This window comes from Xiphophorus couchianus, chromosome 2 (genome assembly GCF_001444195.1).
Source record: "Xiphophorus couchianus chromosome 2, X_couchianus-1.0, whole genome shotgun sequence".
NCBI classification, from domain to species: domain Eukaryota; kingdom Metazoa; phylum Chordata; class Actinopteri; order Cyprinodontiformes; family Poeciliidae; genus Xiphophorus; species Xiphophorus couchianus.
This window is the reverse complement of record NC_040229.1, coordinates 14,253,013-14,269,265: the sequence shown is the minus strand read 5'-3', so window position 1 is coordinate 14,269,265 and position 16,253 is coordinate 14,253,013. Positions and strand designations below refer to the sequence as shown.

Sequence of the window (16,253 nt, the reverse complement as noted above, 5' to 3'; positions counted from 1 at the left end):
AAAAGTTCACGTCAAATAAGCAGAGGTAAATTTACTTTAGTTGATTGACTTTGATGTCTGTATGTCCAAGACAATAATATCTGAGGCATATTGGTTGTTTAGTTTTTAATTACCATTCCCTAAGTGACCAATATTATTCTTTTTTTAGATTGTTTTGATATTCCAATTAGAAACCTATTTATTAAGCAGTTTTTAGGACATAAATTTATACATTGCTGTAAAAATTATATGCAAATAAGTGAATATGACTAAACAAAAGCAGGTTTAAAGCATTTGAATTACTTCTGGAGTTTTTGTTTTGTTTTGTTTTTTAAAACTTTATCATTGTTGAGACACAAAAAATTTAAATCAAAGCAAACAGAGAGGAGATGAAAACACTGTCACCTTTTATCTTTGGTCCTGCAATGGATGCAAAGTTTTATAGATTTAAAATGTATACTTCTCTTTGTCCATGTTGAGTTTTATTAGGTTAGAATCAGGGTCTTAAACCTGATTAAGACCCTGATTTCTGCTATAATTTCGCAGGATTTGCATACGTTTTCGTTTTAAACAAAGTAAAGATAAATCAAACTATTTCACAGCAATAAAGCCAAAGAACAGGTTCATTTGAGAATGATTTCTAAGCTAACACCAATTATCTATAAAGACTAGTTGTGTATTCAGACATTTCCATAAAACAGAACATAACATCACTTATCTATCCATTTCCTGGTTCTGATAAATAACTAACCGTGTAATTTTATTTCCCACTGCATGATTCCAGTAAGAGCTATTTGAGTTATTTTTGTTAATGCATTTTGTTTGTACATTGACTTAAGAGGGCAATGCCTCATTTTTAGTCAGAAGAAAATTAGGAAATAAAAACAAGACAAATCTTGCAACATGAATATTTACCACTGAGAGGTTTTTGGCAGGACTGAGCCGTGAGGGAGAATCCCCAAGACCTTTGTGCAACAAATGGTTGGACTGGGGACTCCTTGATTGGTTATTGTGCAGTGGCTGAAGTTTCCTGTGAAGACATTTAGAACACAGTACCTTTACTTAGACTAACTAAGGTAAATGGCCCATAAAGCCAAATAGGAAGAACACATTATTGACGATTTTTGTGCAATGGGATGAGCAATTACAGCTAGGAAAAGATAGAGGTGGAAGTCTTTCCACAGACGAAATAATTACAGAAGTTATGCAACTGTGTTTTTGTAAAATAACACACAGGAGCTGTCCACAGAAACTAAAAAGACTCGTATGAGAAACAATAGCTGCATATTTAACCTCTTTATGGCCAAAGCCTTTTTTTCTGGTAATCTGTTTCCTACAGCTCCTTCCTTGAACAGATGCCATTACCAAAGGTCACTTGCTGCAGTGAATTCTTGCCCTCTCATTAATAGTGACAGTAATAGTGGAGTTCCTAGCCACTAAGTAGCAATAAGCAACAGTTCTTAGAACGCTGTGAAGTAGTAGTCAGATAAACTGACTACAGAGAAGATGCTCCAAGTTTTTTCAAATCACAGCTTTATTGTTTTTGGCAAAATATTTGAATGGATACAACTGAAAAGCTTTTACACCCAGCAGGAGTGCTGCAAGATTCTAGTGGGAGTTGTGCTTTTTCCAAAATGGCACTGGAGCACATGGCTTCCATGTTTTCTGGCAGGCACTTAAAGATCACTCCTTAACTGCTTAGCCTCGCAAGTCTTGCCACTTGGCAGCATAGTGCATGAAAAATTTTCCATTGCTTTGATGTCTCGATTAAAAGATTCTTCTGAGCAAAGGCGTTGTCATTTAGAAGCAGCATTTAAAAAAAAAAAAAAAAAATCAAAGCAGACTGACACCAATAGTGCTAGGCACAATAACTCAACAAGCGATGACCATATTAGACTGTTAAAAGTGTTAGACAAGTTTTAAAGTGCATTAAAAGTAAAGCCATATTTGCTGTTGAACCCTCACACCTTTATACTAAGCTAAACAGTTGGCAGTTTGTGTAATAAAGTAAATAAAGTATAAAACTTATCCTCTCACAAACATTAAGGATGAACGTGAAAATATTTACAATTACACTGTAGGTAACAATGAATAATAATAATAAAAATATTTAAATATTGTCTCGTCTTTTGCTAAATTTTCATATTTGGCCTAAATGAATTCCCACCTGATGAGAAGCCTGTGGATAAGTTGCTTTTCCTCTTCCAGATATCCAGGCCAGTCTCTTTGGACAAGTTTGTAAAGTTCATCCTTTAGAGAGTAGCTGCTATCCTTAGGATTCAGCTTACCAACCTGGAAAACCAACATTCCCGTCATAGGACAGAAAGTAGTGTAACAGAAAACAAGTCTAGCTGTACTTGTAACCTCTGACACAGCACTGTTGCACTATTTTTATCACTTGTATACAAACCCCACTAATACGAACATACCCAAAGCAACCAACAGTTTCTGCGATTACTTGGATCCCAGCCTGTGTCATCCCAACCCTTCTCCTGTCAAAAACACTATCTTCTCATCCAAAGATAATTAAAGCACAGCCCTAATTACAGTTACCACTGCCTGCACAGTTTCCAATTGATGATTGCGTTGGGACACTCACACAATGTGAACACAGGAAATATGCCTGAAATAGACCTAATGGTATCGGATTATTTTTATTTGCACAATTGATGACCAGGCATGGGTAGATTTATACAATTCTTATATATAATGTTTAATTTTTCAGTGTTATACCAGATCCCAAAGGCAGTTAAATTTACTCATTGTCTAAGATACATTTTTTTAAATTATTTCTAATTGCAACATATTATTCCACCAGTCTCCTACCTCCTCTAGTACAGAGGTCAGATCAGCCTTGTCCTTTGGGCTGGCCCTCTCCCTCTCTAGCCATAGGAGCATATCAGGCTTCTTGTAGGGCTTTAGGGCCAGGAGATGAATGATGCGATCCCTTAAGGGCCGATGTGCCACCGGGCTGGGGAGCAGGGGCCTCTTGTTGCTGGGGGAGTGCTTGTTACTGCTGTCAGAGCTGGAGACCAGGCCCTGCTTCCTTTGCACCTTCACACACTTACCTATTAATAAAGTAGACAAAGAGTTTTAAAGAGATCAATTTAATTAGAGGTAGTGGGTATTACACCAATAATCTCAAGTTGTTTAATTCAGATAAATACTTCGCTCAACTAAAGAGGAACATGCTTTCAACTCATCTGATAACAGGACTCAGGCAGTTGAAGTATCCTGAGAAAACAAGGCTGTCATATCATTCACAATCCTGTCCTAAGGGTAGATATACAAATCATGCCCCAATTTTCTAAGTCAAGCCCACACATGACAGGCAGACAATACGTTTTTGTAATTTTATCTCTTCTGTTTTAATGGATTATGCATGTGCAACAGATAAGACTGAATTTACATGCCAGTCTGAAAAAGTAGTTTACATGCGTTAATACACAGAGCTCAAGCATTTTCTTTTTGCATGTGAGTAGAGGCTGCACCAGTGTAATGATGAGGTAGTAGAATGGGCTTCTCCTAAGTAAACAAGTGGGGTGGGGAAAATAAAGCAATTAACTCAGAGAAGGTTTTCGTCATGTTACAGGACTAATTCAACTGGATCCAGGTCACTTCTTGTGGATGTCTGCCGACTGTAATCTCATTACAATGCTAAGCCATACATTGGTTTGAAGGTTATTAAAGGTAAAAGACTAACACTGTGTGCCAACAGAGAGAGCTTGGTTGATACTTGACTTTGTTATTTACATATCCTGCAGGTGTTATTGTCTCAAACAATTGGAAATATACATGGTCGTGCAAAAGCATTTGTGCTCCTGGACCTTAATTTTTTTTTTACATTATAACTGAAAATTGCCTTGCCTACTAAGTCAGCTAATTAAATTAATAAAAAGCATCCACTACTTAATTTAAATTCAGTGTAAAGTACAGCTGTTCTGTGATGGTTTGTTATAAACCTTGGTGAACAAACAGCATCATGAAGACCAATACCACAAAAGAAACATGTACATTTCTTTTTTTAAAATTATGTGCTACTTCATGTTGGTCAATCACATAAAATCCCTATAAATGACATTAAAGTTCTTGGTTATAATGCAAGAAATGCTCAAACACTCCAGGATATATGAATACTTTTGCAAGGTGCTGCTTAGAGTTGAAGATTTCTAAAAGACAGTATGGTTAACACTTACCTTAGACCAAGTAATGGACCTATTCAGCTCTGACTAAAACAACCTGCAGTGCAACATTTCATACAAGCAGCAACCAGAGACGTCCCTTCAGAGTTTTAAACTAGAACTGCTCGAGGGACATATTTGTGTCATAATTGTTTGTGCTGCTTTAAAACTTTACCATACTGCAGAAGTGTTTCTGAGAACTAGCCATACAATAAGCTTAGCATCTGTTAGCCATGTGGTAATATTACTGGGGAGAGCTTTTAATGTTTTTTTTTTAAACTTGTTTTAGCACCAGGTGCTTACAATGTCTTCAACTTAGTTGCCAGGTCTTCTTTTCCAAGCATTAAAATCACACACTATTATCTAAATGGTTTACTTTTTTTCTTCTTTTTTTTTTACTGCAGCATATAATTGTGACTTAGTGTACAGGCATTTTCTTCTGAGAAGTATAGCATTACTGTACCATAAAAAGACAGAATGTGACCACAAAACAACTGTGCACTCTTCCCTGCCATGTGGCTCATACTGAGAGCCATAACCCATTTACATGAATCTCCCGATGTGCAGGAGAAGACATGTTTGAGTAAAATGGGAAACCATATTCCTGCATGATTCTCAGTAGGAATTTTTGAAATTTGCCGCATCATTTATCAAGTAAACTCAGCTACTAGAAATATACATTATGTACACATGACATAATGCAACAGCTAGACACAGATTTTTTCAACACCTTTAAATGTTAAACAAAAACAACTAACTTTCAATGAGTGCAATTACATATTTTAAGCCTTTATTATTGTGAGGCCTCCATCATTTCAGCAATTTTTGTTTTTATCAACAAATTTGAGTTGGAAATTGGTAAAATGCCAGAATAAATTGGACTGGCTAGATTTCAGACACATATCTAGCCAGATTTTTCATGCAAATTATTCATTTGCATAAATAATTGTAAACATCCCTTTTAGAGCAAGTATGAGATATCTGTCACTTAAAATGAATATTGTTGGCAAGCGAAATTGCTGACAAGGAATGATTTAGAAGCAGTAATATGTTTCAAGTTATCTGTATTAACCAAAATATGTTTTAAAATGATAGTTCTAAATATCTGATGCCAGGTCTTTTAAATAGAATGACAAATAATCATTCAATACAAACATGGTAACATTATAAATCTTCATAAAATTACATTCACATAAACTTACTATGATAGTCTTGAGATTTTTAGTCATCTTTAGACCATAAAAGTCAGTCATTAGAGAGATTCTGAATTTGTACTAAATGAAGGCCTTAGACAGTTATCTTCTACTGGTGAGATATTACCTGCTTAATACAGTTTAATATAGCCTCACTTCAAAATATAACAATTCTGAACTACCCCTTTGGTGCTAGAACATGTAAGAGAACTTTGAAACTCTTAACTCCAAAACTTACTTGGTCCTGGCTTGATCTCAATCGCTGTGCGGCTCCAGATGTCCTTCTCCACCTGTGACATGCGCTCGCGTGTGGTCTGGTAAGAGTCGTCTGTGGCACAAACAGTGATCTTGTCTTGAATGCTCCCCTGACTTTCCAAGTGATCCCTGCCCTCCCTGTACATAGAAAAAAAGAAAGAAAGTTGAGTCCTGCATTACATTTGTCTAAAGCAGCAAAAGAAATTCTGTGCTCATATATTTGGTAGTGTTTTAGTTTTACAATTAAATCCAATGACAGAATTCTTGGACTGCTTGAGTGCACACTGACTTCTTGTGAAACACAAGTTCTATAAACCACATGAAGCAAATTGACCTCTTCTGACCTCTAAAGCAAGGGGTTCTAATTTCTGGAAGCTAAAGACTCTGGTGCTGATGTAATTTCTGAAGAAGTCCATTGACTCTGTGAAGCCACAAATGCTGCTTCTCTGTTGTCAATGGTCACACCTTTGAGGTCCGATGTGGCTTGACAGCCCTTAGGTTATTATTAAAGCTGAATGTGGCTGAACGGCAGGCGTTTTGTCCATTGTTGTGAGGTTGAAGAGAGAGGCCAGTGTTTGGTCAAGCCCCACGGTTGCAGCCTGACACCACATTTACTTTAAATTCCATTTGTGGTCGACAGCGGAAAAAGTTCTGTGTGCTGCTCACCCTGAGATAAACTGGTGAATGCAGTCAAAGCTGGACTGAGGCTTGTCTTTGCTGTCACTGGAAAGGTAAAATGAGAAGACTCTGAATCCATCTGGAGATTCAGTGGTCGGTGCTGGGATCTTTATGTACTGCCAAAGATAAAAACAAAAGAAATATGAGTGTGAAACTGTTAGGAACATTTTTAAAAGCTAGAATATATTTTCAGTCCCCTGAAAAACTATTTAAATTGCATGAACTTTGTAATGCTTCATTGCAAATGACAGTGTGATTTTTTTATTTTATTTTTGTTTGTGATTTTATGTGACAGATGTACACAAAGCAATGTTTCATTAAGGAGTCAAAAAAAATCAAAATATAGTTTTAACATTTCTGTTTTGCCCATCCTTTTACCTAATATAGCTCAAGTTTAGCATGGAAGAAGAGAGGATGTTTGAATAGAAATGTTCAACAATGTTCAACGTCTGGACTTTAACTAGGCCGTTCGAATACGTGTATGTGCTTTAATTTAAACCATTCCACTTTTATCTTGATTAGTTTTACATCTATTTGTAAAATCAGTTAAAAAGCATTTATTATTTTCCTTCAATTTTATACATTTTAATTGTAGTAACCTATCACATAAAATGCAAATATTATTCATAAACCTTTGTGTCGGAAATGTGACTCAATGTAATGGTATATGCATGTTTTTTTCAATGTACTACATATTAGATGAAAGACTAATCATTACACTAGCTGTGCAAACCGTAACACTGAGGTAATATTTAACCTTTAGCAGTTTTCTGTGTTCGCTGACAGGATTGCATTTATCTGCTGCCATTGCTATTTTGAGCAGCGCATTATGTAATAGGATTATTTTACTTCTCCTAGACACAGCCTGAACAAATTCAGTGTAATTTTCTGAATGCTGTAAAGACCAAAACAACAAAAAATCTTTTTTTATTAACTACTCAGGACAGTCCCTGATTTGTTGTGCTGCTCCATCCAATAAATGTAACCTAAATAATCCGCCAGGCTGGCCAGTCATTAGGGCTGTACGGCACCTCCCAGGTCAAAGAAGATGACCTGTAGCCAGTCATAAGGAGATCCAGTATGATAGACACAACATAACATAGAACAAAAGTGACAACTCTTTGATAAGGTTCTAGCGTCTTGTGTAAGAGTCTGTCCACTGCTTCTTCTCAGCAAACAAGCCAATGGCGTAAAGTCTATCTCCATTAGAAATCTGTTACATAAAATGACCCAAAAACCCATTTCCACTAAAAGGATAGTTGAACATAGAAAGTCATTAACCTACAGGTAACGTCCTTTAAAACCTTGTCGGGTAGTTACTTCCCTCTACATTGCCTGAAGCCGTATCTCAGTTTGTCAGTTTGAAAATGGGCAGTTTGCAACTTCTGTCAATAAAATGTCCTAGATTCAGATATGGCTTTTTTTTTTAAAGTTTTCCATTCTATTTATGGAAAAACTTCAACTAAACCCTGAATTTGTTTCATTGAAACTGCTTCTTTAGCCACACCCCATAAGTGATTGATTACCAGTCTTGTGGCTGACAGCACACTGCTCCCAGCAGATGTGACAGGCAGGACTTTAGCTGTCACAAATGCCCAGTCATGCAGCAAACCCATAAGCATTTTTTTCTTTGCAACATGAAGCCAATGAACAGCATGTCTCCTCGACACCCCTCCTCCTTCTCGTCTAAAACCCAAAGCATGCCATTCACCCTACCCCCATCCGCCTCTAGCTTCCCCTCATGTGCACAAGTCCACCCGAGTCAATACAACACGCAAAGCGGCCCGCCAGGCCGAGGACACTTGAGACACAGCTGACCATTAATTTTGACCCATTTATGTCTGGCTGTTAACAGGATGCGGTTAAACACAATGCACTAACTAGGAACGATCGGCAAAACAAGCAAAAAATATGAGCAGGGACAACAGGGGAGTCAAGCCTCCTGGATCTTTCGCGTAAAGAGCCACACATAAAGAGTTTCCTAATAACACAGGTTCAACAGTGCATCACTTCTTTTTTTTATTTGATAAATGCAAGATTTAATCTGAACAAAAGGTCTCTGATAAGATGAAATGTTTAGCATTGTAATAAAGCCACCATGTCCCCTCTTTCAGTTGATGGCAGCAGTATGAGTTCCCCTGCAGCCATGCATTAGATCTGCCTGTCACCCCGATCCATGCCACCGTACACACTTCACATTCTAATTCTAATCAATGTCACTTGGGTCAGACTGTTCAGAGGTCACCCCCACTTTATTCACAGCTTCCTTCCCAAGCTTCATAACCATATGTCATTTAACCCATTAGTTCCCAGCAGTTCCCGACGCCCACAAGTAGAACCGTTCCGGCTAATCACGGGATCACAAGCGCATCCCGAAAGTGCTATGAATCCACAGTGAGGCCAGTCAGAGAAGCCTCTGTTCCTATGAACCATAAGACATGGAGTAATTGCTTGATCTATTGGATTGTAGCCAGATAGCTTAGTACAATGTCTTAAAATAATAATAATAAAAAAAAACTTGGCCATGTTTGGAACAAACATAGCAAAGTGTATTTCTACTCCCCTATATACTACTACAGGTCTATCTCTTTTGAATTTAATTTAATTGCTAGAGTTGTTTTAAGACACCAAAGATTCCTAATGAAACTTAGTTCAACTTTCCCTTGAGGACTTCTATCTTAGTCAACAAACTGGAGTCATCTGTCTATTGCAAGTAAGGGACTGATTGCTGATGGCACCACAGAATGCCACGTCTAAAAGAAAATCTAAATCTAAAAGTTTGTTTAGATTTTCTCCTGTGATTTCTTTCATTGCCATTGGAAACCAAAAGTTTTCCAAATACTTACTGATTAGATAAAAGGTTTGGTTGCCATCAGTTATCACTAGTCCTCCTGATTTACTTTGCATCTTGTGATGAGTAATATGATTTCACTAATAACTGATGGTGTTGAGATAAGTTCAGTTTTGTGGTATTGGTTTTATATGCACATTTTATTTTAGTGAAAGTCCCTTCACATATTCACAAATGTGATGTACTGTGTTCTCTCTTGTCTCTGTTTATATTACAATAAAAATAACAATAAATCTAACAGATAATACATAATAATCAATGTTTCATTACTTCAGCAACATCAAGGAATAACTACCGCTTCTCTTTTTCAAATAAAAGGGATAATATCCAATTAATTTTTGTTTATGTTTATATTTTTATGCCACTGAGCAGCAAAACCTTATTTCTATTCAAAGTTCATATAGTCATCATACGGCATTAGTCTACATTTTAAGAATCCTATACTGACCATGCCTAATCTTTGTTGCACAAAATAATGGTTTCTTCAAAGAAAGACAGCAACAGCAAGAAGTCTCACTATTCAAAGTAAATTTTGACCCTTTTAGTGAAACTTGAATGGTCTTTGATAGATTCCACTAGATATTACCGTAATTAAAGAAGCTGTGGGGAAGTGTGATCAATAGAATTGATTCTTACAAGACAACAAAATGGTCTACAAGAGGAGATACATTTATGCCTTAAAGTTAACAGAAAATAATTTTTCTAGAAGTTATATTGGTGTCATAATTTAAGTTGCTTTCTTTGACTGTCATTAGATAACATATCTATGATTATAATGCTCTGCAGGATAGTATACTTTTAACAAGTAAAGTGAACTCTGCAAAAACTGCTGTGGTATCACCAACCTCAAAAATTACAACGATGATCTCAGTGGAATATATTCATCATCAAAGCCAAGGTATCTCCCCACCCATCCATTAACGCTGACTATTGATTATGTTTGATGAAAACATGCTTGTTTGCCTGTGAGTCAAGTAGAAGGTGAAGATTTGCATAAAGACACAGTCATGGGCATTTCCATGTGGAACGTTGGCCAGATTCCCCCAAGGCTGTCAGATTCCCCCAAGGCTGTCAGTTTGTGTGTTGTGTTTTAGTTTTTCAGCAGGGCAAGCCTCATAGTGTCCAGGTCACATGCAGGGATGAGGTCAAACATCTAGCTTATGGCAAAGGCTAAATGTCAACACAGAGGCCGGTGTCAGTCAGACTCTGTGGAAAAGCCACATCCAGTCATCAATGAATAAATCAGCGCATAAAAAACTGGTCAAAAACAAAGCACACACAACATTTTTATCAAGTTAACAAAGCTTCACATGCAGCTAATAAGTTGCTGCTAAAAGCTGAAAGAGAAATGGAACTCTAACACTCCCAGGTCAAGAACTAGGGAAACGTGTGCTTACATGCCATGGAAAGGAGCTCTGGTTACACAGTTCTACATAACTGCATGTGATTCTTTTAGTACATTGTCAACACATTGGGTTTTATTCAGGCTGTTGGGTGCTGTACTGCATTCACATTAAAAGCAAGACAATCTGGTACCCTAAAACTGCAATAATTACCAATATATTCTTTTGCTTTAGATTTTATAAATAATGACATCAGATTTCCTCATTTGAAAGTTGTCAGTGTAAAGAGCTCTTGCAAAATATCACATTTATTGGTTTAGTTGCTTGTGTTAAAGTGTAACAATGTTTGTAAAAGTTATGTTTTGAAAACCCTTAGATCTTTTTTCTGCTCTTTTAAAAATCTGTTTTTTGAAATGTAACTACACTGCAGTGACATTCCAGCTGTGTCTGTTCACAAAATTTCTCACCCAGAGGAAGACTCTCAGTCTTTTCCATTTGCTGTCAACATGACTGGGTGACGGCACAATAAGAAAATATTTAAAACTTCTTTTGGCCCTCAGTCAGAACACTGAAGTGGACATATGATTTGCTGCTTCATTTATCTTTGAGGCAGCTGTAAGTGGTAGTCAACTTGCAATCCAAAACTTTGGTTCGGTTCCAGTTTGCTCTTGCCAAACATTGACAAGCTCCTGGGCAAGACACTTAACTCCGAGTTGCCCACCAATCTGCGCATTGGTGTATGAATTCACCCATGTTTGTAAGTGTGATTGGATGAATGTGGCTTTAGAATAAAATGCTTTGAGTCATCTGTTCTTCTAGACAAGTGCCACATAAATTCAGTCCAATGACCATCACTTCAAAAATCTAAATATTTAGACTGGTAAGACTTGGACTGGATACTTTTACACTGACGAAATAGTCTTTTAAACATAGTTTGTGATCTGTGAAACCTCTACTCCATTTGTAGCAAAACTAAATATTATTTCAAGCCTGCTTGTTTTGTGTTAGGGCCACATTAGATGGAGTTTTACTGAAAACCTCCAGTTTTTGGGGAACTAAAACTTTAATTATAGATTTTTTTTTAACAAAACAGTTTGCAGCTTTGTTCAACTATTTTCCATTTCCATTACTGTCCTTGTTTTTTTAGAAAGTACTTTTAATCTCCTGTCTAATAAAGCAGATATTGTGTATCGCAGTGACGTGCGGTGAGGTGTGAAGCTGGTGAGGCACTGACTTAATCGTAATCAGATATACAAGTGCAGACCACCTGCATGTTATTGTTTACATCAGAAAGTTTTGTGCTTGCGGACAACGCTGGAGGGCAAAAAGACAATTCTTTTACATGCCATCCACAGCCGCGCTGCTGTGGTAGAATAATTCTGTTAACTCAATGAAACTTTGAAATTTAGGTACTATTAATTTTGTGTTATACTCCACAGCAAAGGGAAAAACCATTGAAGTACAACTCAAAACCAAGTCTTTCTCGCTCTCTGCATTGGCCAGGCTACACACAGACTCGTTGCCATAAGAACTGACAACAACGCCCCTAAAAAACACTCAAATATTTCCCACACAAAGAGCAGAACATTCAGTTTGTTGCAGTAGTATGGCTTTAGGCTTGATGTTTATTTTGCGATTATCAATAAGTGATTGCTGTGGCAGGAGAAGAAAACTATAAATATATTGCTGCACTTGACTTTACTGTTTGGCTAGGTCGCTGTTACTGTCTCTTACTCTACAGTTGTGGAGTCACAATGTCTGGGATAATGAGCGCCCCCTGCCATGAGGCAAGGGAACTGCCTGCCTCACTTCGAATCTGTTCTCTGCCGTTTCTGATCGCTCCTCGGCACACAAAACACGTTACACACACAGTTGGTGACAAAAAACACTGTACATTATATACATAAGCTAAATTATGGAAAATCAGTTTATACATTAAATGTTTTTTAGCCATTTTGCTGGCGACGTACAGACAGGAGGAACATGCTCCTATAGAATGGCAGCCAGTTCAGCTAGCAAGAGGTTGTGCAATCTCTGGTGAGGCTCAGCTCGCTGCTGCCTCACCAGCTGCACTCCCAAGCATTAGAATGGGAAAACGCAAAAAATCAGCAATTTTGAAGGAAAAATAATTAAAATTGGTTAAGCTAAATAAAAATTAAATACTTTACAGTACAAACCACAGGGTGAAAATAGCAATATAAATTATTTTATCATTATATTTTTCCATTATGACAGGTGAGGCTCTGCCTCACTTGCCTCCCCTGACCGCACATCTCTGGTGTATCGTAAGTGTTACATCCCTAACTACCTTAGAAAGAAATCAAATTAATTATTTTACCTATGCATTACAAGTTTCCAATTACGATCCCTGAGACAATAAGTCTGATAATCTTTACTCTGAAGGAAGCTTAAGTCCATTTTATTCTAATCAGAGAATTCTGCTAACTTGTGTCAGTTCAATAAAATTCATCAGGTCATTATTAGTCACAGTGAGACTCATGCACAGTAAATCCCCTCATTATAAGGGGAAGAATTATGGGTAGCTGTTGGACAGTTACAGTTAGAGCTACCAGATGACGACCCGCTTTCAGTGCACCCCCCACTTCTCCCAAACAGAGCATAGCTTAATACAATAACTGCCTCTGTGGCTCCAGTCCAAGCACATCTGCTAATCCAGGCCCTGTGTGTTTGGAGATGTCAAATACTTTCAAGCTGTTATAAGGTGTGAACTGGACTGGAACAGAAAACTGGCAGGGGGGCTCAGCAATTGAACAAGGACAAGGGCCAGTATTTTGTTGTTGTTGTAAAGGTTCTGTGACTTTAGGAGCAGGTCAGACTGTTTGTCTTGAGGAAAATATAACATACATAACAGTAAGACTTGGCCTGCCCTTTGCTTTGTTAAAATAAAGCCAAGTATCTGCAGGGAAAGGTCAAAAATGAGAGTTTATCACTGTCTCTCTTTGCTTTGCAGATGAAGGCAAGAATGAAACTTCTGGTATTTGGCTGAGATGAGATGCGAACTGCCGCCTCGATATGTGATTTTCTCTGAAGTCTTTTCCTCCTGCCCCTGCCTGTACTGACACTAGTTACTATTGTCTTTTCATCTGAGCCTACTCAGCCAAAGCTGTTCTGTGAGCTGCCAGTCTTTTGTTCTAGCTTTTCCCCCCACAAAGCTGAGTGCAATGGCCTGTCGGGCAGCCTGGATTATTCATGAACGGCAGGGACGTGTGGCTGTGTCTTGCTTGGTGGTAAAAGGAGGGTTTGGGGTGGATTGGGGACTTGGGCATGTGCATGGAAAAGATGGGGGGTGGTCTCAGTCACTAAGTGGAGCCAGTGCATGAGGGATGGCTCTAAATAGTTCCTCCTCTAGGAATGTGCAGCTCAGTGCGAAGAGGAGTGACTTGATTTTGGCATTGCTATTATTACTAAAATGATGGATGCTACCATCCATCATTCAATGGGCAAGTTTGCTTTTTACCACCAGGGGAACACATTTTGCTACCTTTAGTGGCACTTTCAGTCATGATAGAGTGGCAATGTTGATAAAAATAAATTAGTAACAAGTTTTAAGGTTTAAACCTTGCCAGCAACACAGCTAAAAACAAACACATTTCAAACCCCTTACAGCCTTTTTTTAGTGAGCATCGAATGATGCTGTAGTGATGTTTGAGAGTCTCCTCACTGAGGGGGGTTGGTAGATACAGGAAAAAGAGGCAGAGGGGGGTGGCTGGGACTGATGCGAATTAGTGCAGCAATATGGGGATGGGCAACTGTCGAGTAACCCCCAAGGTACTGCATGTTATGCCAAGCAGAATCAGTCTTTTTTCTAAAAAGCTGGGCCTAATCTGTCAACCTCAACAAATGCTTGCAGTCTCTCTGCACTTGACAATGCCATCCCTCCTCAAAGGTGCCTTCCACATCAAGATAGGGTGTGATAGCACTTAAGTGCCAGCAGTTTTATCAGAAATAAGTGGGGGGGGGGGGGGTTGTATTGATATAATTATTAATATGTTTTTAGTTATTATTTAGTAGTTTCATAAAATCATCATTGAATGATTAAGACTGAACACCAAAGGTGGTGTAAAAGATTTGGCTTAGTGTAAAAACTACACAAAGCCTACTGGATGGAAATGTGATTATGTAACTCTAATCAATACCTACGAGCTTGTAGCTATTTTGGTTTAAATAGAAATACGATTTTTTTTTTTTTCAGATTCAACTATCCTAAACATAAAACCAAGATTAGTCTTCAGCTGAATAAATTGTAATTAAATTGTGAGATGCAAGTCTTTTTGAAATATGTATCTTTACTAACAGAAATATTCAGAGTTATTTAGTGCAAATGGATGAATGTGTGAATTGATTCAGAAATTAATTAGACCTCATTTCACAGAGATTGGTTTTCCTTGCTGGGGCTTTGCTGTTATAGAGTGCTACCACCTGTTCCACTGTTTAACCCACTTTTCCTTTCCATGTTTCTTTTCTGATGGTTTAGTTATCTATTTGACCACAATATTCATGTCAGATCTGCATGTTATTGCTTTGGACTGTATTGTCCCAAGCCATAAAGATGAGTCAAGAAAGACTATTGTTTTAAACAATCACCACTCTTTCAAAGAAACAAAGGAAGTGAGTTTACAGCGAGTTCAGATCCTTCATGACAGACCAGCTAAAGAGACTTAAAAGTATGACGTGTCAGGCAAATGTAACAAGTAGCATTTTCTCCAAACAAACCACAAACGTTTTGGACACGTGAATGAAATCAAGATGCTTAACTGCATACACAACCCTACGCTTAGCTAAACTAAATGCAGCATGTCAACATTCAAGGACATTTTACTAAATGTCAAGTGCGGTCGTGGAGTGTTGACAATTTAGGCCTTGTTCTGGTGCCACAGGACCTTGACTTTAAATGTGGGGCCATATGTCAGACAGTTGAAACTGGACAGAAATTGGCCTGAAGAACAACGGAAATCCTACAAGAGTGTGTGTGTGGGGGGGAGGCTTTAAGTGTGGCAATTGCTGAGTGCACTGTATAGTTCTTAAAAGTGGTAAAAACATCTTTGCGACTGACAACGTCACAAAGCAGAAAATTAGATATATCTTTTAAGTTGTTCAATTAGCTGGTGAATAAAAGATGTAGCATCATTATCAATCTGTTCCTGCACTGTGGCTAAGTAAAAAAAAAAGGTTAGGACAACTTGTCCTATGTAATGTACTACAAAACATTCATTGCATTAATCTAGTTTTAAGATCTGCTAAAAAATATATTTTTTATTCGTCTATGTAGAGTAGGAAAACATTAGCACCACCCCTATTCTCTCGAAAAGTCCTCTTTAGCAGCAGGACTCCCATAAGACTTGATCCTAAAATATACTGTGTGATCAAAAAAACAAAATAAAAGAAAAACTCCAGAGAGCCTTAGGCAAAGAAAAAAATGCAGACAATTTGCCTTGCTTAACACATCTGGCTCAATAGAAAGGCGTGTGCCCTTTCAGAAACACGTGGGACAGCTCTCCCTCTCACTGCTGTGCTACTGGGAGAGAACGACCATCAAACCGCATTCCAGTTATTGTTATTCTAATTAGTGTCCAGAAAAAAAAAAAGTGATGTGTGCATGCACACGTACACACTCACACAGAGCAAAAGCTTATTTTTGGTCGAGCACGAGGCGAAGTGGGGGTAGAGAGTCAGAGCAGCCAAGTGTGAGATAGAAGCCCTGATGTCTCCCAAGGATTCAGCCAAGACACGGGGTGAAACGGCACAATAATCA

General features: G+C 37.9%; 1 protein-coding gene across 2 annotated transcripts in view; it reads right to left on the bottom strand.

The window, feature by feature from the left end:
- Positions 1–16,253, bottom strand: part of LOC114153076 (RNA polymerase II elongation factor ELL) — a 29,001-nt gene that overhangs the window by 5,868 nt on the left and 6,880 nt on the right. For both annotated transcript variants that reach the window (XM_028031372.1, XM_028031363.1), the window contains 5 exons: positions 6,275–6,402; positions 5,592–5,746; positions 2,806–3,047; positions 2,147–2,271; positions 895–1,009 (listed from right to left, as the gene is read on the bottom strand). In XM_028031372.1, the coding sequence (XP_027887173.1) occupies positions 895–1,009; positions 2,147–2,271; positions 2,806–3,047; positions 5,592–5,746; positions 6,275–6,402 (765 nt within the window). The remainder of the gene's footprint in view (positions 1–894; positions 1,010–2,146; positions 2,272–2,805; positions 3,048–5,591; positions 5,747–6,274; positions 6,403–16,253) is intronic.